Raw genomic sequence first — 25,789 nt, forward strand, 5'->3', positions numbered from 1 at the left:
CCAGGGCAGCTATTTCCGAAAAGAATTATTGAAATAATTCGCAAAACAACGTTTGCGTAAACTAGCAAACCAAAAAAAATAATTCATAAAACTGTTCTTTTCTAAAATGCCGCCTTCAATTGAATAATTTGTAAAACCAACTCCAATTTACAGAAGAATAGTTTTACCAATTATTAAATGTAATGGTTTAATTCCATGTAGTTTATGTTGTTTTTTTTAATGATTTTGCAAAACGTGTTTCATGAATGAGGCTCACTGAGGTATGATAAAGGTCAACAAAATCTGAAATGTTTATTTTACCACAGCTGGACAAGAAAATGGGTTTGGAAGCTTGCTTTCGTTTCACAGCCTGAATACAGTAAAACTAATGATAATGTACATGATTATTGCTAATTGATCGCTTTCCAGCTGTTAATACTTCAACTACCATGGTATGAACAAAATGGCATTGATTTCGTGGCCTCATGCACAAAACATACGTTTACTTCTAATAGTCAGCCCAAAGTGTTCAATAGTAGACCAAAATCAGATGCATTCAAATTAGAAATAACAACCCGACACCAGAACAAAAACACAATGCATGGTTTGGCGTTTATAACATCCTGAATGGCAGCTGATGGAATATGAAGACACATGCACACGGCTCAAGTCAACGTGTTTTACCTGAATCACATATAATGGTTTTATATTAACAACAAGGCTTGAACAGTTCAGGTGATTGAGTAGAGTAGTATCAGTGAAACAATTCTGCCAGAGCTGGCATGGGTTCTTCATGATCAGCGCCTTGTTTTATGAATGCATGGCAGTAGGAAAGAGCCAAGAAATGAGGGAAATCAACAAAGTGCTGGCAGTACGAAACCGAAATTAGCAGTTCCTCAAGAAAACACGTGGAAAACAAGGGGAACACGGAGAAGAATGTCAATTGTTTCGTGAATACTGTTTGACTGTAAGAATATATATATGTTGATGGTGAATGACTGAGTATCCAAATAGCACAGTGTGCGACTGACATATTTTGAAATGTATCAGAGTGTGAATGCACGTTCGCCAGGAGATGCATGTATATATATATATATATATATATATATATATATATATATATATATTTGCCAAATTGTTTGTAAAAAAAAAAAAAATCTAATAACCTTGAACTTCTCAAACTCTTTACGCCAACAGAATCTGGTTTAATCGGCTAACTGAAATGACATTGGATGAAATGATCAGACAGTTTATGCATTTATATCCAGTCAAACATCAGGAAAATACTGACAGCTTCTCAAACAAACAACAGCAGGGCAGGAAATGTGTTTTAGCAAACTCTGATCCTGGTACGAGAGCAACTGCTGCAGAAAATGAAGCACGGGAAGATAAAAGACCTTGAAGAAATCTGCACTAAAGATGCCAAAATTATAACAATAAATGGCACTCAATTTCATCTGCAGATATCACGTTGAGGCGTAAACCTCGTTTTTGAATACTGCAGGATCGATCGTCAGTATGCCATAATTCCTTATATATTACCTCTACAGAAGATATTGCTCTGTCCAGTAAACATAAAATGGACCTGAGTGGATCCGTTTTGAGCATTCAGAAGTCCAAAAATGTCTAAAATATGGCAAGAGTGCTGGATGTTGAGAGCAACACTGTGATAAGCAAGTGATCCATTCATGGGCTAGTGCCATTTTAAAAGGCTTCAGTCATTCTCCATCTCACGATCATCATTAAAAACTGTACCGTTCATTCAAACTCATCATAAAATGGATATGTCACGAGACAGCTGTTAAACCAGCACTAAACTTGTTTGCACAACTTAAAAAAAAAAAAAAAAAGTTACATTTAGATACATTTTTTATCATGGTTACTGATGCCCGCTGAAGTGCCGCCTCCTCTTCTTCTTCTTCATAACTTTTGGCTCATCTAGAACGAGGTCTCCAATTGTTCAGACCGCACAGGAAAACAAAAAAAGCACCAAGGACATAAATAATCTATTTGCTAAAGTCACAGGTTAAAAACTAGCAGAAGTAGGAATCACCCCCCACCCCCCCGACTCCAAAAAGAAAGTTGCAGTTCATTTGTCCATCTGCGCCCATGTCTTCTCACAGTTCTGTGTCCATGTTCACATCAGTGCATAATTCAAGGCACACGGTGCCGTTTAAACCTCCAAGATTTCCTCTGCTGTACCTCCGCAACGCAATCGGTAACGTCCCGCTCTCCAGCTGATGGTGGGGTCCCAAAGAGCGGACAAGAATATCTGAATTGTCATGGACTCCCTGATGAACCAGGCCACTGCGTAGTCCAGCTTGGAGAAGGATGGAGGGCCGCCCTTTGAGGAAAAGGAGTAGAAAGACAAGAATTACAACAAGAACCGACAAATGCTGCACTTCAAGATCAATTGGCTTTGAAGAACAATTTATGATGCTTGAGAGTTGAAAACCATCGGTTTATAGATTGTCAAACAAGAAATGTTTCTAGAATTCTAGAGTTAGAATTGGATTAACACCCAGAATCAATAGGGCAAGACTTAGTTTTAACCTTTGGGAATTGATTTGATTGTCAAAAAATTGGTTGTTTTGTACCAGAATGGAGCTGAAATAGCGTCTCACCTGTACTCCTCTCAGCTGGATGTAATCCGAAATGAACCAGGCCAGGCAATGGCACAGGAAAAACACCATGATGTCCCAGCGAAACACATGGTGGGCGGCCCAGCCGATGATAAGACTGGCCACAAAGCACTCGGAGACGGGCTCGATGATGGTGGCCGGCAGCATGTTGATTCTCAGTTTGGCCCATCTATTAAGAGCAGAGGACAATGAGGCGAGCTCAGCAGTATTTTTGCACCACAAAATGGGAAATGTAACCATCTAAAGCTTATCTAAACCATCTTTAGCTTATTGGATAGCTTATTCTGAGAGACTTATCAAGATATGCTCTGTATTATGATGCAATTTAAAAGACAGGAATCCATCTGCAATGCTATCATCAATGCACTAGAGGTGGCCCCATCTGAAAAACAGTACTGAACCTAAAAAGCAGATTGTACCTGATCATGCGAGACTGGAATTGTGCAATGGAGTACGAGCCGGAATTCTGCATGGCTACCTGCGTTGCCATGGAAAATTTCCATCCTCTGCAAGAGAAAGCCCACATCATTGAACTGACAAATAAAGGACATTTTATCTAAGCCCGAGAGGTACAATTCTGAAGGAATATTTTATTCAAAACAATAACTTGGGTGCTCCATCACCTTGAGATGATCTTTTCCACACAACAAAGGCACAGGGAAGCCAAACTCTCAAACTCTAAATAGACATACTACATTTGTGCATAGAAATAAATGCACTTCATACAAAATGCAACGTTTCTAAATGTTGTTTAGTTTATCTGAGGTACTAAAATAGAAAACAAAATTAACTAAATCTAATAAATAAAAATGTATAAAACTATATAGACATGTTATTAAAAACATACACTTGATCATTCTGCTTGTGTGTTTCACAGAAGAAATAAAGGCAGAGTTTTGGAGCTACATGAGGGTGAGTGTGTTACAGAGTGTGTTGTAATTTATTGCTTTAAGGACGATGAAAAAAATGTAAGCCGATGGAGTGTGATATCAAAAGCTACTAGCACTGTACAGGTATTTAATGAGTTTGGCAAACCTGTCTGCGATGGCCTTGGCCATGAAGTAATCTTCAGCGATGTACTGAGCAAACGCAATCAGCCCACCAGCTTGGTCCAGGATCTCCTTCCTCATGAGACACGACATCCCCGTGACGCACTTGATTCCCGTGACATTGGCCGAGATGTAGGAACGAGGATGTGAGGTTCCAAAATAAACCTGCAGGATGCCATGTAGGACAGTGTTTATACTCCACATAATTCATCTATAAAGACATGATGCATTAAGAATCATATTACTCATGTAAACACTTCACCCAGTTATTTATTAGCAGAGCTGTCAATTTAACATGCTGATATATTGCCTTCGAAGTCTGTTTTTGTAACACCTATTAAATGTAATGGCTCATCTACTACACTAATATAATATTTAATCGATCGAGAGATGATTCGGTGATTGGGTTTGACTTGGAGCTTAAAATACAGCCACAACGTGTCAGTTTTATTGCAGTGTGACAGGACAGGACAGAACAGCCCTCGAATACATAATACACAGGTTCTATTAGCAATGACGAGTTCATAGGCATCAAAGCTTTCCGGAGCCAAATCCAGATGACAAACGTCTCCAACACTGAATTCAGAAGATCTTAGTAAAGGCTGCTGACCTGCTCCAATGTGGCGGCAAATCCTTGTCTGTCTGCCACATAAGGAAGACCGTGAACCAGTCCCACCTTCTCCGTCATCTGATTAGCCATATCAGTGAGAGTGTCTGGCTTCACTGTTGAATATTACATCATGATTAGCACGGACACAGTTGTTCAAAGGTCAATCTCATAAAAATATGAAGTGAAATGTTCACAGGAAACAGTAGGAATGAAGAATTGTATTCACTCGAACACTCTGAAGATTTGATCATCTGAATAAAATTTTGTTTCAAGTGCTCTGTTTTCGATTATAATGTGGGCAAACTCACCTCGAATGCCACTGTCACAGATCCAGACGAGTTCGTACCTTGCCCCTTCATAAGCTGGCATGAGGTTATTTATTTTTGGATTGATGCCAACTTTCTTACCCCCTAGAACGAGATAAAGAGAAAAAAATGACAATAATAATTACCATTAGGGCTGTAAATGATTGTCTCATACCATCATACAATTTGTCCATTTAAAAAAAAAATTGTGGTTATCAATTTACAGTTACAGATGTTTTAGGGTAGAATGACATGAATATTAATAATATTCCAGAAATCAAAATATATTAGAAAGCAATATTTCTCTCTTGGTTCACTTGTGTTACAAGAGGCACTGAATAATAAAAAACATGATTATTTGATATTTTCTTTTATAGCTATTTTGCTATTTTAATAATTTTATAGTTTATATATATATATATTTTTTTTTTTTTTTTTTTTTAGCTTTCATTTATTTTTTATTGAGTTTTAGTAATTTTTCTTTTTTACATTTTTTATTTAAATTCTTTGCCAAGGCACCATTAATAATTTTCACTTTATAATCTAATATTTCTATTTATATCAATTAACAAAAAACATTTTAATAGTTTTAGTTAACCAAATAACATTATGAAAGTGTAACAGCCAGAAATGAAATATGCAAACGTGAATCTGGAGTGAATTATGTTCATACAATTCCACTTCAAATTACAATATAAAATAGGACTGGAATTTCTGGAAATATAGTCATATTTAAAGATGATAATAACAATACAATTAAGATGCAAGACTACATATTATATTTGATTAAAGAATTTGACTTGAAATTAAAATGCACAATGATAGAAGTCATGTTTAATTATAATAACGCAAGATCAGATTAAATAAACATGATCAAGCGATTATATTAATCGTAACAGGTCTAGCATCCATCAGTAAAGCAGATCCTCTTTACGGATGGATGTAAATAAAGTCAGATGAAGATGTTTATTTGTGGACTGAACACATACAGATCATGTGGCGACAGGGCCTCTGAGAGCACGCTTTACCGGCGTCTGATTGGCTTAAACCACTCAGAGCTGTTTAAAGCAACACAACCTCGCAGACGATACATGTTTTCTAACATGGCTTCAGCTTGAGTCGACGCAGCGGATGACATCTCCGGGACGGCCCGTCTCCCCTGACTGTTTGTGCACATGACAGACTGGCTGAAGGCAGCGGGGGGGATAACAGGACCCCAGAGAGACCCCCGCTCCTGTCACCAGCTGTTCCTAATGAGCAAGAATCAATATCCACTCCAAGAGCTACATGTGCTTATACACAGTTGGATTGCGGCGCACACACGGGACGCCACGTTCCTCCCCACAGGGCTCCTCAGAGACCCTGCCAGTTCCCTGCACACGGTGGGCTAAACGAAACAGAGAACCAAATCCACGGGGGACCAGAGATGCACCTCAGCACAACACTGCCCGAGTTCTCTCTATTATTGCCTTCATGTTACATTAAAAAGTGTTACGATTATCATCAAATACTTACCTATAAATAACCTGGCGTCAACATTTGGATATTTGCCCAGCAGCTTTTTACAAACATCGATAGCTGGATCGTCATGGTCTTGGACACACAGCAGAATTTCATACTGTGGAAACAGGCAGAAACAATGTTGAGCAACTCACTCTGTTTGTAAAAGAGAACATGTCATCAAGTTATTATGGCACAATAATACATTTAGAGACTGCTGTAAATTGATGCTGGCTGTTTCAAAGATGCTGTTCAATCACCCAAAGTACATCACAAGCTCTGTACCGCTGCATAATTGTGAGGAAGACAAGTTGAGGTCAAACTGCCAAATAGTGACTGCCGATAAATCAGTCTGGCCTACAGTTAATGGGGGTTATATCATGGAAAAATATAATCTATTATAATAATTATTCAGTTGATTTTTTGTGTAAATCATTTACACTGCACAATGTTATATTGTGCAGATGTTACAAATGGTTCTTATTGCACATACAACAACTTGAAAACACTTTTTATATGATGAATGTTTTTATTAGTATGAATTTTTAATGGATACAAATTTTTAATTTCTTAATAAATCTATTCTGATATTTTTTGGACCATATATGTATGTATGTATGTATGTATGTATGTGTGTGTGTGTATATATATATGTATATGTATATATATATATATATATATATATATATATATATATATATATATATATATATATATATATATATACACACACACACACACACACACACACATAAATACATATACATACATTTTTATGTTTATTTTTGGTAAGAAAAACAAGCAAGGAGAAGCAGTTAAAATATGACAATTATTTGAGACATTTTGACCTCTAAGTCAAAGTCATGGACAAAATCAATTAAAAAAACCAATCTGAATTGATCTCGCTGGTTTGGTCTGAGCTGACAACACTGAACTTCCTGCATTCTACTGAATTGAGCGGCCAAGAAAGTGTGGCAGGCCGCATAAAGGCTTTCAGGGAAGGCTATTTGAAGCTTGGAGTCGCACCAGGGCCAAAGTGAGAAAGAACAGGCCTGCGCTCTGACAAGAGACCCCCGTCCCCCTCCAGCCACCTCATAATACTCCACAGTGACCATGTTGCCATGGCTATGGCGCAGGACACAGGAGCGGAAAGACAAAGGGCCTTTTCTGTGTGTCCAGAGATGCGGGTATGCGACAGTGACCCCGAGCAGGGTAAAAGTGCTGCGCTGAAAGAGTGGGAGGCTCTCATTCAATCATTTATTGACGCGTCTGGGGAGCAGGCCCTCCAATTTAGATCCAGTGCAAAGAATCAGGAGCGCTGAACTGAGCAGAGATCAACCTGTCCCGAATCAGGGAGCATCATAGACTAAACATGAGGTTGTGAAATAATATAACAGATTAATACTAGCGCCAAAGAGAGGTGAAGTGGAAAGCAAGGGGAAATCCAACTGTTCAACATCTCAGATCTTGTGACATTTGTCAAAAACAGCAAAATAGAAGTGCTTGTGTTTAGGAATTGTAACTTATATGCTTTCAAGGTTTAAATAAAAATAGCTTAATATAACTATCAAGTAAAAGGTAATATTTAATTAAAGCAATTAGATTAAACTGTAAAAAAAAAAATAATAATAATAATAATAAAAATGACAAAGACGCATGCAATTGGCACAATCATTTTAAACTATTTTTTTTTTTAAATACTTTTTTTATTTTTTTATCTTGGATTCTTATTTGTCATTCCACCTTAAAATTTACAATTCACACTGTGCACGGGATATATTTTATCTCTCAACACATTCAAAATCATCAAAGTTTGTGCTTGTTAGTATGGATGAACAACTTCGACCATAAAAACAGCTGACAAATACTTTTGTTGTCAAACAGTCCTGAGATCTCATATAACATAATGGCTGCAATAACGCGGTTTGACCAGTGTGGTGCTGTCGCACAAGACTGTAATTCAATCCAATAGAAGAAGAACGAAGAAATGAAGCAGAACCTAGGGATGGGTGTTTTCCCGCAAATATCACATTCGAATATTTGAGCTCACAAAAAACGAATATTCGAATATTTGTTTATTTAAATTAAGTTTAATGAGACAGACGTTATTTTTCAGCAACATTTATTGTTTCCGTCATTTTCAACAAGTTTACACACAATAAGCTAGAACAATACACATCGTGTTTTGTAGCTGAAAACCTTTCACAATGCGTGCAAACAAACAAAAGTACAGATTAAAAGAAGAAAAAAAAGTGAACAGAGAAAAAAAAAAGTGAACAAAAAAAAAAGTGAACAAAGAAAAAACGTAAAGCAGCCTGCAGCAATTAGGCTATTGTAGAACGTAGCCTACACTTAACTTTGAAACTGTCAGCAAATCTTTTTTTCTTTTTTTTTCTATTGTTTTACATGTTCTTGATAAGAAATACGGGCATGTAAACATGATCGGGGGAAAGTCGGCTCCTTAGTCTGTTAACAATAAGGCCGGCTGCAGAGAAAACGCGCTCTGACGGCACAGACGTTGGCGGGACTCACAAATAACGGTGTGCTAAGCAAATAAGCAAGAACTGTTCCCACTCGTCTCGGCTGGACTCTCTGTAATCATCGCTGAAGAACTGGCTCAGCCTTTTCCGACGAGTGGGCATTGCATCCTCTTCATCGTTGGTGGCGGCGGCTGCATCCGCACCACTCGCATCAAGGGAAATGTTCTGATAATGTTCAAAAAAGTTTTTTTTCTTACTTCTCTCATGTTTTCATCAAAAAAACCTGAGATGTTTGTGCCGAGGGTCTAGGGCAGACGCGAGAAGAGGAGTTTTCACTGCATTCTCCAAGTTAAAGGTGTTTATTCGTTGCTTGAGAGATGCCGCAACAATGTTCTTGAATTCGGTCACTTTCTGTGATTCTCCACGGCATATTTGAAGTACTGTAGAAGACCGTAGTTTATTCATTCATTCATTCATTATTTTTTGCTTGCATACATCTTCAAATATGACGTGGAGAATCAAGGAAAGTGTCCAAATTAGGTTTTATTGTGATTTTTTTTTATTTTTTTTATTCAAATATCATTTTTATTTATCGAATAATTAGAGCAGAACGAATATTCGAATGTTCGACTATCCGTGCACACCCCTAGCAGAACCAGTTGGAAAGTTCAACCAAAAAAAAAAAAAAAAACCTACCAAACAAATCCCACTTTGCTGTCATTAATAAAGGCCCCGATAAACAGTTATTTTTCGTTCTTCACTTAGCCAGATATATGATGAAAAAAACATTTATCTATTAACAAAGATAAAATAAGTATTTCTAAATATCTGGCATTCCTTTTAATTTTATATTTTGTTATGTTATAAAGCTTTGTTTTTATAACAGGGGAATTAGTTTGGCTGTACTGCTAAGACAACTTGCATAATATTAAAACCAACATAAAGAAATGTGATAAAATGGTGAATCATGATTATCATTTTTTTTATATATATTTTTGCCATATTGCCCACCCCTAAAATAGTCTTTAAATTACAATGTAGATTAAGCAAATGAGGACATGAATAAGGTTAAACTACTGATGCCACAATGACGCAATTACTAACCGACAAATGTTAAAAGTTATGTTGTGGTAAGGTATCCAGGAATTTCACTTTTTTGGTTGCGACAACATTGCGGTAATGAAAGTTCAGTAATCAGATTACGTTATAATTACATAACTGTCATATACTTTGGTTAGTTGGGTTACAATCTCGAACACAAAAGAGGTAAAAGGAGGAAGACCAATGTTTGTATAGTAAAAGGAGTAATTACACTAGAAAATGCACAGGTCATCTCAAATTGGAAGCAAAAACAGAATGGTTTGACATCAGTTTTGTGCAACTACACAAAAATATTTGCATGAAACATCAGAAGAGCTGAACGAGATGCAGATTCACTCTCTGCCAGCAGGCGGCACTTAAAGAGTTTCCTTGGTTACCGCTGTAAACAAAGCAGCACTGCAATTTTGAAACTGAATATGAATTATACGGAGGCAAGATGAAAAGAAAAAATACCATCTAAACTTTTCTAAAGACCGTAAGTTCCCCTCAGACATGCATTCATATAAACTCCTACCCCTAAATGAATCGCGATCTGTTTAACATCTCAACCGATTTGAACTGTCACATATTTGAATCGATTTTCAACCGGCTCGCAGTTAATCGTTACATCCCTTGTAAATATCTTGCTCTTACTTTAACAACCCGTTTTAGTGAAAACTAGGGGTGTGCGTGCGATGTGACGAATTTTGATCGTGGACGATAATGTCTCCAGGATCTGCTTTTGAAGAAATATCGTAGTATCGTGCTGCAGCGCACATTCTATCAGCTGCAGTTCTGGTGCCTCTGTCATATACTGTATAATGCCACATGCATTCACAGCTGTGTTAACTCAGCAGTAGAGTTACTTTATCATTATTTGCATGAGCTTTAAATGTTTCATTCCCGTGCTGGTCTGACCTGTGCTTTTTCTGAGCGAAGAGCGCAAACTAAAGCCTGTCAAACAGCGCCTGATTATTGAACTAAGTTATTTTTTGCAGCGAATACGATCAAAACACACAAGGTTTACAAGTAGACTCAAGTTGGTTATGTCTAAAATAAAAGTAAACCGTTGACAGAAAAGGGAAAGCTCACAGGGAAAGGGACAGTAGGCCTATTAAACATGCAGCCTACTGTCATTACTGTCAAGGGATAGATCACCCTAAAATTCAATTTCTGTCATTATTTACTCACTGTCACATTGTCACAAACCTGTATTGATTTATTTAATAGCTGAACACAAAAGATATTATAAACAATGTGGGTAAACAAACAGTTGCTGGTTCACATTGAAAATACTCTGGAATATTTTTCCCATATCGCCCACCCCCTAGTGAACACATGTTCCTGAATGTCCTTAAAGCATGTTAAATCACACTGATATTGAGGATGGAACTATGTTTATCTGAGAAAAAGTAAAAGCAGATAGCAATCAGAACATGACAGCCGGAAATGATTTGATCAGAGGTTAACCAAACAAATCAACAGGCTAACATAAAAACACAGTTAAAATTAGCAGTTTGTTAATTGGTTGAGGATGTGGTAGACATATGTGATAAAACTGAACAGCTCTCAGCAGCTGAACATCTGGCCCTCATGACATCCAGATCGAGATCACATTCCACTGTTTTGTGCGTCATTTAACATTCCTGGTAACATTTACTTTGTTAGCACAGATTTCACTTGGAAGTTGATTTTGACTGGCCACTGCAATGCAACCACTGTGTACTCCTGCAGTAACTTAGGCAAAATAAATTGAACAAACTGTGCTGTAATATATGTGTTAATCTGAGCTGAGAGTAATACACTCCTATTGGTAGTAGAACGCATAAATGCTCATAACCAGCCAAAATATTTAATGAACAAAAGGATGAACTGTCAATGGCCGAATTACTAAATGAACAAATAAATCTACAGTTCTTTATTCTGATTCTGAGTGGGCCTAAGATACAAGAAAATGTTTAAAATGACAAATAAGAATAAATATTTGTAACAAATATTTGTGAAAAATGTATCAATTTAATTGTATTTGTTGGTCATAGTCTACTTTTTTTCCCAGACACTTAAATTTTTATGCATTCACGGTAAAATATTATTAATCCAGTTTATTAATACAAGCATTCCTTGGAGGAAAACTGATGAAATTGCTGCCGCAAAAAATTGCAATGAAATTTAACTAACAAAAATTTCACATAAGGTTTAGCAATAGCCTAGCCATTCAAGCACTGATATATAAGCACTCTAAATATAAGAGCGGTTTGTCAAACAATAATCACTTTTTAATTTTGTTATAATTTCGTTTAGGCAGATGATGGGATTTTTTTATCTCACAAGCTGAATAAGGTTATTTAATTGAAAAAAAGTATATAATATCATTGGCTATGAGCCTGTATAGTCAAGACTGAGTGATGGTGGTGCTTGACTTACAGTAAAAGAACCGTAAAAGAATGAACGCATGCTGAAAGAGAAACAACGGCCCTAGAGATGACAGATACAATATCCTGGATTGAACTCATAGCAGGGTTCTTTACACCCTCTCCAAAGCAAAATTCTATTATTTTAATTTAAATCACACAGCTTTTTGTCTATCCACATTCACAACTCCGTTTATGCTGCTTAAAAACACGGGTCGATTTCCGCATGGTTCTGAACAAAAACAGCAGACGGGCTGATTGAAAAATACACTTTCATTCTCTGCCAACAGTGTTGCGCTAATAAACGCTACTTTTTTCAAACATTGAACATATGAGAGATGAAATAAAAATGCCATCGAATCTTTTCTGAAGGCAGATGTCTTCAGAGATAGTTATATAAAAACACCCATGCTGCATTTTGATTGAAATGTTTATTCAACGAAATCATAGCTTTCTGAAGTTCAATCGTCACATTAAGATGTATCGTGTTTTTTGACTTTCAAAGCTTATTTTATCTAAAAAGCAAACTATACATTATTAAAGCAAATTATTATGAAACCAATGCAAGGCGTATTTTCAAGCTGTTTCCAGCACTTTATCCAAAATCCAAGCACTTTTTCAAACCTTGAAAGCACTACATTAAAATTCAAACATTTTCAAGGATTTAAAGCACCCGTACGAACCCTGTCAAAGTATGTGTCTTGTTCACCCATTTACTCGATTACAAAAAGTCCGAGGCAAAAACTCTGCCTCGAAGCCTCGTTAAATTCCTATGACATGCACTATACGCCCAGGGATCTGATTCACACAGACCGTTGTTCAATGTTCAGGAAGCACACCATAGCACATGATACATTTTGAATTTAGTTGGCGCGATGGCGGAGAGTAAAGATGTCCATAAACGGCAGAGAATGTCTAAAGTTTGGGATCATTACATTCTTAAAAAAGAAGAGAACAAGGTGCAATGTGTCTACTGCAAAGTACACCTGGCATTCCACAGCAGTACGACTTCAATGATTTAGCATCTGAACCAAAAACATCCACTTCATGCTGTTTCACCACCAAGCATCGCTGAAACAAGGTAACGTAGCCTAAGCCTATACATTGATGTTCGCTGATTTTAATCCCATACTGTATTTGTAGCGATGTCGTGATGTGGTTTGACTAGATATGATGTTTAGCATTGATGTTTTTAAGTAGTAAACGTATTCACGTTCAATCACAGTGAGACCAATCGCGGCAATGCATCACATATGCTTAAACTTTTAGATAGTTTGTAGCCACGCAACAATAATTTCAGCATGCATTCACTGTAAACACCGGGATGTGATGTTGCGAAGCGATTTTTCGAATGGATGCTTCACCTAAAACGCACCGCAATGCAAGTGATGCAAGCCAAATGCAGCGTTCTATTGAAAATGTATGTATTCTGCCATACCAAACTGCAATGAAGCAACTGGTCTGACTTGGGTGTCACTCTTCCTCAGGCACTGCATGCGTGCACACACACACACACACACACACAGGTTGCTAGGTTACCATAGCAAATAGGCTCACCCAAGAAATTACATATTATTTGTTAGTAGCCTAATGGTAAATGCTGCAGGTGTAGAAATCTACATAAAACAGATATTTTCAATACCTCTTGTTTTATTTTTAGAAATTAAAGCCAAATTCTTGATCATTTTACAGCCACATCATTTTCGTTATGCATTATTTGTTTTGGTTGTCTAAAAACACACACAAAAAAATTATCCGATTAATCAATCGATTAAGTGCTAGATTAATCGATTACAAAAAGAATCGATAGCTGCAGCCCTAGTGTCTTGATAAACTCATCTTCCATGGAAGTCAAAAACAAATATGCAAATTGCAGTTCCATGGAATGCCTGCAATGCCCAGGAATTAAGTCAGGAATAAACCTGCTATAAAAGAAGGGACTCTTGCTGTTGGCATAGCTATTGAAAGCAATTCATTATTTTTCATTTTTTATTACCCATGCACTTGAATTTGAGAGCCTTGGAATGATTTAATTGGACATCAAGCATTTTTAATAAAGCTGCAACAGTCCAAAATTTTAACTTCCTCTTGTAATTGCATGTGGCAAAATCTTAATTAAAAGAGGGAAGCTATTTAATGTCTCTGAAGAGAAATTAAAGATTAATTTACACTTGTTTTGATCTGATTGAGACCTGAATTAGTCGAGAAGAGAAATTTCATATTACAAATAAATGTATCAATATCTTAAAATCTACTATACTATTAAAGAAAATACAATAAATAAAAATACAAAATACTTAAATTTATAAAGCCAACATCTTTGGCTAAAATAAGGGGAAAAAGTTCCAAACTGAGTAAAAACTGAAACAATCATTGCATGTCACTGAGAAACATACAGACTGTCTGGAACACAGATAAGGAATGAATTAATGAAACACTTGTCCAGTCAGATAAAGGGGACTAGAACTAAAGGTTGAACACAAAACATCTGATTGGCTGTGATTGTGTGGCGTCAGTAGTAGCTTCACTTGCAGAGCAGACAGGGAAATCACTTAGTTTGGAATCTGCTTGAGATGAAATGATTTCAAATGGATATTTTCTAGATCTTTTCTATCACTTTTCTTGATTTTCTAGATCTAGATGATTAGATCTGATTCCTTCACAGAAGACGCTTTATAAGATAATCTTCCCCTCCTGTTGTTCACTTGAAATTTCACAAGGTATACTCCTAAAGAGTGGAACCACTTCTCCAACCCAACAAAGAGCAGTAGTTGGAGGAAGAATCAACATCTGTGCGGCTCAAACAGATGTGTGGGAAAACAGAGCAGACTGTCTGAATGCACCACTGCAGAAATAATGTACCCAGTCATCTAACTTCACACACATCACATGGCCCGAATCTTGAGCAGAGGGCTTTATCCACCACCATCAACACTTTGATACAAGACTAAACTACAGAAACCTCAACCTTCATTCGCCCTTGACTCATTGTGAAAGTCTACAGATTATTCTGTAGATCCTAAGAAACAATGAATCATCACTTAGGTTTTGCCTTTAGTCACATAAATATAATGCAGAAATTGATTGATTGAGAAAGTAATGACTGGATTTATATGTATACATTATTGTACAGAGGCGTTTTCTTTGAGGCGGCATGTGAAAAAAGCAGTGGGTTTTTACCTTTTCTTTCCTTCCGTCTCCTCACTGAGGCAGAAATATAAAAACTTCACCTCCCCAGCCATCCTACAGCATGCCCTCTAGACCCAATCCCCTCAAACCTCCTCCAAGCAATCTATCCTACACTTTTACCAGCACTCACACACATCAATACATATCTCCTCACAGGCACATTCAAGCAGGCTCAGGTAACCCCACAGCTCAAAAAACCTACATTAAACACCTCTCTTACAGATAGCAACAGACCTGTCTCTCTCCTTCCATTCATAGTGAAAACCCTCGAAAGAGTTGTTTTCAACCAGATATCATTGTTTCTTTCACAGAACAATAAACTGGACGCTAACCAATCAGGTTTCAGGATAGGCCATTAAACGGAGACTGCACTACTGACAGTCACAGAAGCCCTGCGGATCGCAAAAGCTGATTCCAAATCATCAGTTCTTATTAGGGGTGTAACGGTACGCAAAAATCACGGTTCGGTACGTACCTTGGTTTTAAAGTCACGGTTCGGTTCATTTTCGGTACAGTAAGGGAAAGAAATGCAAACATTAAACTGCAGGTTGTTTATTACTATAAACTTTTTTTTTAACAATTTGTTTACACTTTTTAAAAAAATACTTTTTAATAAAATATATATAAAATAAAAAAATAATAAGAAATAAAATACTGCTGCAAAGTTCTCCACTAAATAAAATACTCTCAGTCTCAAACCAATATCATATAATAAAATATAATGAAAAATATAAATAAATAACTATGATTACAGTGCAGCATTACCAATCCCAGCTTGTAGGCCTGCTCATATTTAAAAAATATATATAAAACTTTTCCAACGTGTAAAATGCAGCATCAGCAGTTTCAGTTTTTAGACCTGCTCAGATTTCGTTATTGCGTTGGACCGATCGGAATTTAGAGCAAAGGTCTGTTTAAATGCCGACGGGAGCTGCGTTTGAATTACAATTGTTTTTTTCCTAGTTGTAGTGATGTTCACACTCGCGTGGTGCCTTTTGAAAACCTTAGGCCAGTGACACACTGGCATATTGCACCTGTCAAACATAGTCTATTTTGCCGTCAATACTGTTTACGGTGTCCTTTATCAGTAGGCTTTATATTTATGCTCAACATGAAGTATAGATATTGTTGTCGTGAAGACAAGATCCTGGTCTGTCGGCGGCCTCCCTCTATGTCACCTACAGTAGCAGCAGCACGCCAGCGCCACGTCAGGCACGATTCTGGTGTGTAAAGACACAGAAAACCCGAGGCAGCCATCACGCAACTGACACGCAGCAGAAACGCCACGCTCACGCCACGCAGCCAGTGTGTCACCGGCCTTAGAATCAGCTGCAGGGCGGGATTTGCGCTGAACGCGGAGACTTCCGCCACTTAATATGTTCGTTTGGAAACACGAAAATGTATATCTTCCGCATACAAAATATTGCATTCGGTCATCGGTACACACGTGCACCGTACCGAAAGCCCTGTACCGAAACGGTCCGGTAAGAATAAACGTACCGTTACACCCCTAGTTCTTATTATGCTGGATCTATCTGCTGCTTTTGACACTGTCAATCATCAGATCCTTCTGTCTGCCCTCTCATCACTGGGCATCATAAGGGATATAAACTTTGCTGGTTTGAATCCTATCTTACTGGTAGGTCTTTCAGGGTGGCTTGGGGAGTGGAGGTATCCAAAGCACATCAACTTGTCACTGGGGTTCCTCAGGGATCAGTTCTTGGTCACCTCCTCTTCTCCATATACACGACATCACTGGGTCCCATCATACAGGCACATGGATTCTCTTACCACTGCTATGCTGATGACAAACAGCTATCTTTCATTTCAACCAGATGATCCAACGGTAATTGCACTTATCTCAGGCTGCCTGGAGGACATCTTGGCATGGATGAAAGAATATCACTTACAGCTCAACCTGGCAAAGACTGAGCTTATTTTCTTACTCTACAGTATAATTTCTCCATCCAGCTAGGCTATTCTACAATTTCCCCATCAACTTCGGTCAGAAATCTTGGTGTAACCTTTGATGACCAGCTGACCTTCAAAGACCACATTACAAAGACTGCTTGATCTTGCAGGTTTGCATTGCACAACATCAGAAATATCAGGCCCTTTCTAACGGAGCATGCTGTACAACTTCTTGTCCAGGCCCTTGTAATTTCTAGGCTGGACTACAGCAATGCTCTTCTGGCTGGACTTCCATCAAGCACAATCAAACCTCTACAAATGATTCAGAATGCAGCGGCACGACTGGTCTTCAACGAACCCAAAAAGAGCTCATGTTACACCTCTCTTTATTTCCTTGCACTGGCTGCCGATTGTGGCTCGCATCAAGTTCAAAACATTGATGCTTGCAAACAGCCACAGGCTCAGTACCCGCCTACTTCCACTCACTATTACAAATCTACATCCCCTCCAGAAGTCTGAGATCAGCTAGTGAGCAACGTCTCGTGGTACCATCACAGAAAGGCTCAAAATCACTTTCCAGAACACTCTCGTTCACAATTCCTGGCTGGTGGAATGATCTCCTCACCCCATCTGGAATGCTGAATCCCTGACGATTTTCAAAACTCATCTCTTTCTAAACTACTTTGCTTCACAGCTTAAAAAAAAAAAAAAAAAAAAAAACCTCTCTCTTTATTTATTCCTTCTTTTTCTAGCTTGTATTTATTTGAACAATGTCTAAAACTTGGTATTACAAGCACTTCCTGTGTCTGTTTGCCTCTTTAAGAAGAATCGCTTTATGTATCCCCAATTGTAAGTCGCTTTGGATAAAAGCGCCTAAACAAAATGACTAAATGTAAATGTAATTGTTAAATTGCTGAATTACTACACTACCCATAATCCCAAAGTGTAATCCACCAAGCAGAGAAGTCGCATGTAAAATGGAAATGAGAATGCAAAGATATAGTGAGTTTTTGCAGGCTAGCGCAGGCCAGCTAAGCTAAAGTTAGCTGGTCACATAGCAAACCAGCTATCTAAAGTTAATCGGTATAAATATGGTATAAAGTACTGTAGGGTCTGATATTAAAACACGTTTAAAAGACCCCAAAACTGACCCAGAAACCCCAAGTGCAATGATATACTGTAGTATTTTTTTTTACTGTTTTTTTTTTTTTTTAAGTGAAGCATTTTTACTGTAATACAATAAAAGTCTAATGAAAATACATTTAAAAAATTTCAGAAAATTACAGAAAACCTAGCTACAACATTTTAAATGTACTAAATTTAGGTTCATACAAGTATATGCAGTGTATTACTAGCAATAGTGTTTTTTTTAACTATAATACCATCAGAAGAGATTGAGGGGACTGGACTTTCTGTTCAGAGAAGGTCATAGAATTGCATGTTATATGCCAGATTAGTTTCATTTTTAATTTAGGAGCTCTGACAGATGGCTTCCAACAGAGCACAATCATCCAACGGTAAATGGGTTATTTCGCAGAGCAGCCACACCTGGAAAAGCTCCTCATTAGAAAAGCATCAGTGATTTTTTCAAAAGCTTTGTGCTCAAGTCACGATGCAAAATAGAAACACTGTAATTAGACGGTGGCAGTGCTCAGCAACAAAGATGAGTATGTATTATCAGGGGACGCACCCTGCGTGTTTCCATCACGTCTGCCCTAACCTCTTCATTACTGTTGAACAGTTGCCGCCTTTAGCAAATCCTGATGGGTGAAACTAATGAAGAACATAGCCAGGTCTCATTTCCCACAAAAATAAATGTGATATTTTGCTGAAAGAAAATTAAGCTTAATGCAATTTTTTTTTATCAGCACAGATTTCTGAAGGATCGCGTGACACTGAAGACTGGAGGAATGATGCTGAAAAATCAACTTTGCTTCACAGAAATAAATTATATTTAAAAATATATTCTAATAGAAACGAGTTATTTCACAATATTACTGTTTTTACTGTATTTTTGATCAAATAAATGCAGAGACTTGTTTCAAAACATTACACAATTGCACCGACCCCAAACTTCTGAACACTGAAAATGTTAAAATATGATGAAAATGTCATTACAGTGATGAAAACTTGTGGGGATCCTGAAATCACGGCAAAATGCTAAAAGTCGGCTTTATTCTCTTTATGCAAAATATATGGTCTTTATGAACGTGACCTGGACATGTTTTGTATGTACCTCATTAAGGTACACTTTTACCTTTCACAATGCTCAGGCCTGAATATTTGGGACGGCCTTCAGATACATACATTTGCTAGGAAAATTTGAACACCTATTCAAATATGAAACTCTCCAGTCAGTGCCTTAAGAATGTCAGATAGGAATATGTCAGATTGAAACTTAAGGGTTTCAAACACATAATAGCAAATGCATATAATAATAATAACAACAACAACAACAACATGAAATGAACATGACTGTCAGCAACTTGAAACAGCAGCACGAGCAACAAAAAGGTCAGAGTTTAGAGGAAGGTACCTTGGGATAGTCCAGCTCAAAAAATGTCTCCAGATTGTTTATGAGATTGGGGTCCACACCTTTGAGGGGTTTTAGCAGCGACACACCAGCCAGTTTGCTGTATGGCACCTTTTCTGTGGTCTTCCTGTTGAGATGCAGACGGCTGAAAAGAGAGAGAACAAATGTTTTTATATTACACTGTGCATTTCAGTGTTGAGGGTTATGCAATATGCATGCATTTCCCATTTACTGACTGATAGCCCATGTTGAGGTTACTGTACAGTAGTTCTTACACTACATGTGAACGTGCATTTACTCATCTCACTAGCACAAAAACAGATTCAGTATTCCTCAAAATGAATAAAAACAGTGCAAATGCAAACCTGCTGTATTTAAAAATGTTAATCCTTTATGTATTTGACCCCATAATGTCTTTGATGATCTAATTCAACCATGATAATAATAAGCAAAATTTACTTTAAAGATAACATGTCTTTTTTTTTTTTGATGAAGAGAGAAAAATTAGCCCAGCCCAGATCAGAAAAGTAACACAAATGGCAACATAGCATTTGTTTCCATAAAGTAAAGCAATTTGTTACTTTTTTAAAAAAATAATGTAACTCAATATTGTAATGCATTCATTTTATAAGGGCATGTCAGAAATTATAAGTGCATTTCAAGTGTCCACAGGGTAAAACATATTATGTTGCTTTTGTTGTGCAGGATGGTTCTTTGTGATCCTGGGGACAATGGGCTGGCAATAGCAAATAAATCTAAATCTCTGCACATTCCTGTGCATTTATGATCAGAATTTATCTTAATCCTTTTACAGATAAACACTGTGATGCAATAAAAAAATATCAAAGAGAATTACACTACAACAAGACACAAGAACCAGGTCTATGTTGCACACATTGACACAAATCCTGGGGACTCTATTTGCAAGCATCCTCCAGTAACCAAATGAAGGCTGCAGCACACGTCCATACAGTGCGACGGCGCATTATTTCAAACAGTGATCAACTGTTTGCTTGCAGTTTGACTGGCAGCTGAAAGTTCACCTACGTACCGCAGCAAAGCAGGTGATCAAACTGGTTTAGTTTCCCAAGTTACTGCAGTTTCATTATTAAAGATATGTCAGTTCACACTTTTTTATACTTTGATTAAAGAAGGAAGTCTCCCATAGACTATGGGGTCAGGTGGCTGACTTATTAAATGTATGATGTTACCAGAACCTCTTTGGCACAGTTTTAGAATGGAAATCAAATCAGAACATTCCTGGATGTCACAAAACCATTTAAAAACCCTCTTAAGCTCAAACTATTTCTGAGAACTGTTCGTGTTCGAGTTATGTCTTGTTTGATGGAACAATGCTCAGGTAATGCCAAGTTAACCGTGTCAATGTTTATAGAGACATTTTAAAATTGGGCAATTTGATCAGTAATTCCAGCACCCTCTGCTTCTCAGGAACTCCACTTGTGCACCTCCCATTGGTTTCTGTCTGAAGGGTCTGGAGTCTTTCCTGACACACTTGCCAGCACTCCACAGAAAAAAAGGCGCAGAAGCTTCCAAGACAGCAGTAGGCATTAAAAGCTGGAAGAAAGATTTAGCTGTCTGAGTATGTTTGGTTCTGAGAGTTTGGCAGTGTACCTTGACTGCCAAAACATCACTGTTGGTTCTTGTGAATCTCAAACAACATGTCAAGCTCCATCTAATGCCAAGACTGAGCATTAAACAAAAAAAAAGTAAAATGAGAGCTAAAACTCCATAAACTGCCATTTTCAATAGTGCTTATTGATGTGATATATATTTGCCAGGCTGATATTGGGCCATATTGAAAATATTTGCATCAACTGATTGCCTGACTAACTTTTAAAAATCAGTGTACAGTACAGAACAGTTGTCCAAATACATATCAGACTATTAGCATAAAATTGTATTATACATAAATATGTAAATTATAAATACCGATAATCATTTTAACCGATATTTGTTACAGCCAATCAAACTTTTCTTCATAATCGGTTATCGGTTCATTTGTTTCATTTGTTTTTTTAGAAATAAATGGCATTTGTAAATAAATGGCATATTCAACCTAACTAGCAAATATTTCTCTTAAGTGAGAAATACATATACTTAGCTTAAGTTGCCTTTTCGACCATCCCAAATAAAACAATACATTTATTTGCAGAGTTATGATCATATGCATACCTTTTTTATCCAATTTAAGTTTTGGGTGTGTTCTAATTCTAAATCTATAGAATTATTAACTAAAGCAATATATTTTTTTTTTTTTACACGTTTTCTGTAAATATAGTAAATAATTTTTTTATGGTATTTAGCTCTGGAAAAACGTATGCTTTTATTTAAAATGTATTGATGGAAGCTTTGTTTTGTGTGGAGATATATGTATAGAATAAGTGAAGAGTAACAGCTGCTTTACGAACAATTTTCAAATTGAACATGCAACTGCCAAAATTGCAACTTGCCCTACAATTGTTGAAATGCAACAATCACGAATGTCGAAAAAAAGTGAAACATGGCTCAAAAATAAAGTAATCATTATTGCTGTTGCTTATTTTAATTTACATTTATTATTTTAATTATTTGTATTATTTGTGTTATATATCGGTTACCAGACCCTTAGACATAAGAATCAGTATTGGTCATATATTTAAAACATACACATTACATAAGCCACCTAACCTAAATGTTCATTACCCACATTGCCTGACCCCGTCCCACCCTCTTCTCTCTTTAATTTACATATTTTTACCATCAATAAAGTTGTAAAAAGATGAACTACAAAATCATATGTAATATAGATGTTAGTGAAGGAAAGGCCTCTCATTCACTCAGCTCTGCACATGTGTTTACAGCAGCTCTTCATCAGTTCATGTGAGAGCTGCTCCTGCTGGAGGTGTCTTCCTCTCTCACGCTCTATTAAATATGGGGGGCAACACAGCCTCATCTCACCGCCTCGCAGCATTAGCGGACTGGGAAGCAACACCACTACCCAATGCTCAAAGACTAAAAGACTACATTCCTAAAATAACAATGACTAAATTTTAATGAACCATCAGGAATTCACTTCCTTGGATGCCCCAAGGCGGAGAAACAGCTTTTAAAATAAAGCATTATTTCCTCTATACAAGTGAGATTTGTACGTGGGAGGCACATTTCTAAAGTACAGTGTTATAAACGGTCATATGCTAGTGCTCAGTATGCACCAGCTATGCTTCTTCAGTTTGCTTTAAAGAGGACATAACATTGTGTTAATCTTCTTGAGTACCTAGAGAGTAGTACTGCATCCTTCATATCTCAGAACAGTCTTATTTATAAAAGACAGATACAGCTTCACACTTCACGGCCATGGATGGAGCTAAATTTCGTAAAGAAATTGCTTGATGCTTGGTTTGGTCTGTACTTCACACATCACTACTGACAAACAGACAATTGCATCCAAACGTTCTCTAATGTGGTGGTACCTTCAATACAATAAAGACTCATATAGGGCTGTTGTTAAAACCTTTGGAAAAAGTGAACTTTTCTGTTCCCGTCAATCAGTCCCAACTATCAGTGCTTTCTCTTTGTGGCAATCCAACATGAAGCTATAAAGATTTGTGCAACTTCCCGACTTCATGCAAAGAGGAAGGATTACATAAAGAAATTTTACTAAACACATCCCATCATCACACTGGGTCAAATGTCACATACCACAGGAGTAACATCAGAGCTGAGGAACAGGAACCACGGCACACGAGGAAGGACTCCACTTGGGTGAGGTTCCCAAAGGACGGGCATCACACCATCCTCACACCTCACTACTGAAACTAGGTGTACTCGGGACTCAAAGAGCCTCTCGATTACATCACCCAACCTGTATTTCTTCCTCTTAACATCTCTGACACTGCCACTTTCCTTTCATTCCTGTCTCACAACAAATCAATGTGACGTCACAGTCATCTATTCAGACCAGAATCCATTTAACAAAGTGGATTTTCAGTTAGATTTTTGTAACGGCTCTTGTTTCCAAAGCTTTTAAATGAAACCCCATGTTCATTTATGAGTGCATGATGACTTCAAAACTTGACCTGACTTGTTTTGTCAATAAAAAAAAGATCTTAAAACCCGGAGCTTGTTCAAAAGTAAAACTAAACACCAAAAGCTCAAGAGCAGAGAGGGAATAATAAAGATTACAGTATAAGCATTTCGTAATGCATGATAAAAAAAGGAAACTGACGTCTTAAGACTCATTAGAATGTGTGTCGTATGACCCGAGGCGACCTCCTCCTGAAGCCTGGCCATTTTTGCATTAGCGGGTGAACAAGGACACATCATTTGGGAATTTGCAAATGTCCAAAAACAATTATGTAAGACGGACACAAACAACAGGAGCCTGCATGATCAGCCTGACTCAGATCAGAACGCCGAAAGAGAATGCGTCTGGTTTCAGAATGCTGTGTGTGGGTTATTCTGTAGTCGGATCAAAGCATGACAGAAACCAAGCCAACTCACATGACACACTGTTGCAGGTGGAGGAAATTCCCAAAGCTCCCTAGTCTACAAAGTTCAGTTTATTATAGCCTTCAGTCAGAGGATCACACATACATACAACTAAACAAAAGTTTGGATTCAGTAAGTCTTGTAATGTTTTTTAAAGAAGTCTCTTATACTCACCAAGGCTGCATTTATTTGATCAAAAATACAGAAAAAAAACAGTAACATTGCAAAATGTTATTACAATATAAAATATTGGTTTCTATTTTAATATACTTTAAAATATAATTTATTCCTGTGATGAAACCGCCTATATTGTTAGAAAATGTTTCTATTTTAAATAAATGCCCTTCTTTTTAACTTTTTATTCATCACAGGAATAAATTACTTTTAATTTATGTATATCATGTATATTAAAACAGGAAAGCATTATTTTACATTGTAATAATATTTCACAATATTTCTTTCTGTATTTTGTAGGTTCTGTAAACCTTACTGATCCCAAACATTTGAACGGTAGTGTTTATATATATATATATATATATATATATATATATATATATATATATACACGTGTGTGTGTGTGTGTGTGTTTATTCAAATACTGTCTATGGGTTATTGATGCCATTTTACAATATAATTGGTATATATATATATGTATAGACATACATTACCTGATAGAACAGATTTATATGATATGAAATAATAAAATGGGAGATGGTATGTTATGAATAATAAACATTGGTTATCTCAATAGAAAACTGATGATTATATCAATGGTAAACAACCGTGTTGGTGAGGACAGGTTTTCTAAACACGACTAACCCAAACAAAACCATTTTAATATAAACAAATGCCATTAAATACCAATCAGGAAAGCCGGGTGTCTAGTGAAACTGGAACAGCTCTGACTCTCACCACAGACAATTAATAAAAGCCTCCTGAGAAATTAAACCCCCGCGTGATTTAAAAACCCCGTTAGACTTTGTAAAGTAACGAATAAAATAACACGAACAGTGCGCAGTGGCTATGCTAACTATCATCGCTAGCTATAAAAAAAGAGAGAGAGATTAATGTAAGTCTAGTCGGAGGCTAATGGGTGTATGATTGACGTTTTATTAACTATTAATTCATCCCCCGCCAGCTGATGGTGCTAGCAATATGAACGTGTTGATAGATATAAATATATTTTCACGCAGTAGCAGTAACACCGAGCCGAAGAGGAAACCAGTGTTCCTGTTAGCAAGACACCCTATCTGCACTGAACGCAGCGACGCGACGAGACATGCTACAACGCTCCCGTTACAATCAATGAATCTGTCTACGCTGCAAGCTTGCGATCGGCGTCACGTCGCGTTTGATGGTTTCCCTCAAATCAATGATGCCGCAGTCACTTACACGTAGATGATAGACACGAGGTGCATGAGCCAGAGGACGATGAACAAGCCGAAGCCGAAGATGGAGAAGCCTTGCAGGGCTAGATCAAGCAGGGCCATAGCTGTCCTGTGTCCGGATGCGATGACACCTCAGTGTTCGGCCCTAATGCTGGAAGATCTCTCTCGCTCTTTCTCACACACACACACATACACATACACACACACGCACGCACGCATATACA

General features: G+C 37.3%; 1 protein-coding gene across 1 annotated transcript; it reads right to left on the reverse strand.

Moving 5' to 3' along the window:
• Nucleotides 1-1,842: 1,842 nt before the first annotated feature.
• LOC132132168 (ceramide glucosyltransferase) lies at nucleotides 1,843-25,789 on the reverse strand. The gene is made up of 9 exons (XM_059544472.1): nucleotides 25,570-25,789; nucleotides 19,693-19,834; nucleotides 6,101-6,203; nucleotides 4,589-4,690; nucleotides 4,281-4,393; nucleotides 3,657-3,835; nucleotides 3,041-3,127; nucleotides 2,604-2,790; nucleotides 1,843-2,323 (listed from the first exon to the last, which is right to left on the reverse strand). The coding sequence occupies exons 1-9, from the start codon at nucleotides 25,665-25,667 to the stop codon at nucleotides 2,153-2,155; spliced, it is 1,182 nt and encodes a 393-aa protein (XP_059400455.1). The 5' UTR covers nucleotides 25,668-25,789; the 3' UTR covers nucleotides 1,843-2,152.

Source organism: Carassius carassius, chromosome 49 (genome assembly GCF_963082965.1).
Source record: "Carassius carassius chromosome 49, fCarCar2.1, whole genome shotgun sequence".
Lineage (NCBI taxonomy): Eukaryota > Metazoa > Chordata > Actinopteri > Cypriniformes > Cyprinidae > Carassius > Carassius carassius.

Coding starts and splice junctions, on each gene's coding strand:
- LOC132132168 (XM_059544472.1), bottom strand. CDS start 25,667: ATGGCCCTGCTTGATCTAGCCCTGCAAGGCTTCTCCATCTTCGGCTTC. Junction 6,204..19,692: donor TTGAGCTGGACTATCCCAAG/GTACCTTCCTCT, acceptor CTGTTTCCACAG/TATGAAATTCTGCTGTGTGT. Junction 2,791..3,040: donor TTCCAGTCTCGCATGATCAG/GTACAATCTGCT, acceptor TGCTCTTAATAG/ATGGGCCAAACTGAGAATCA.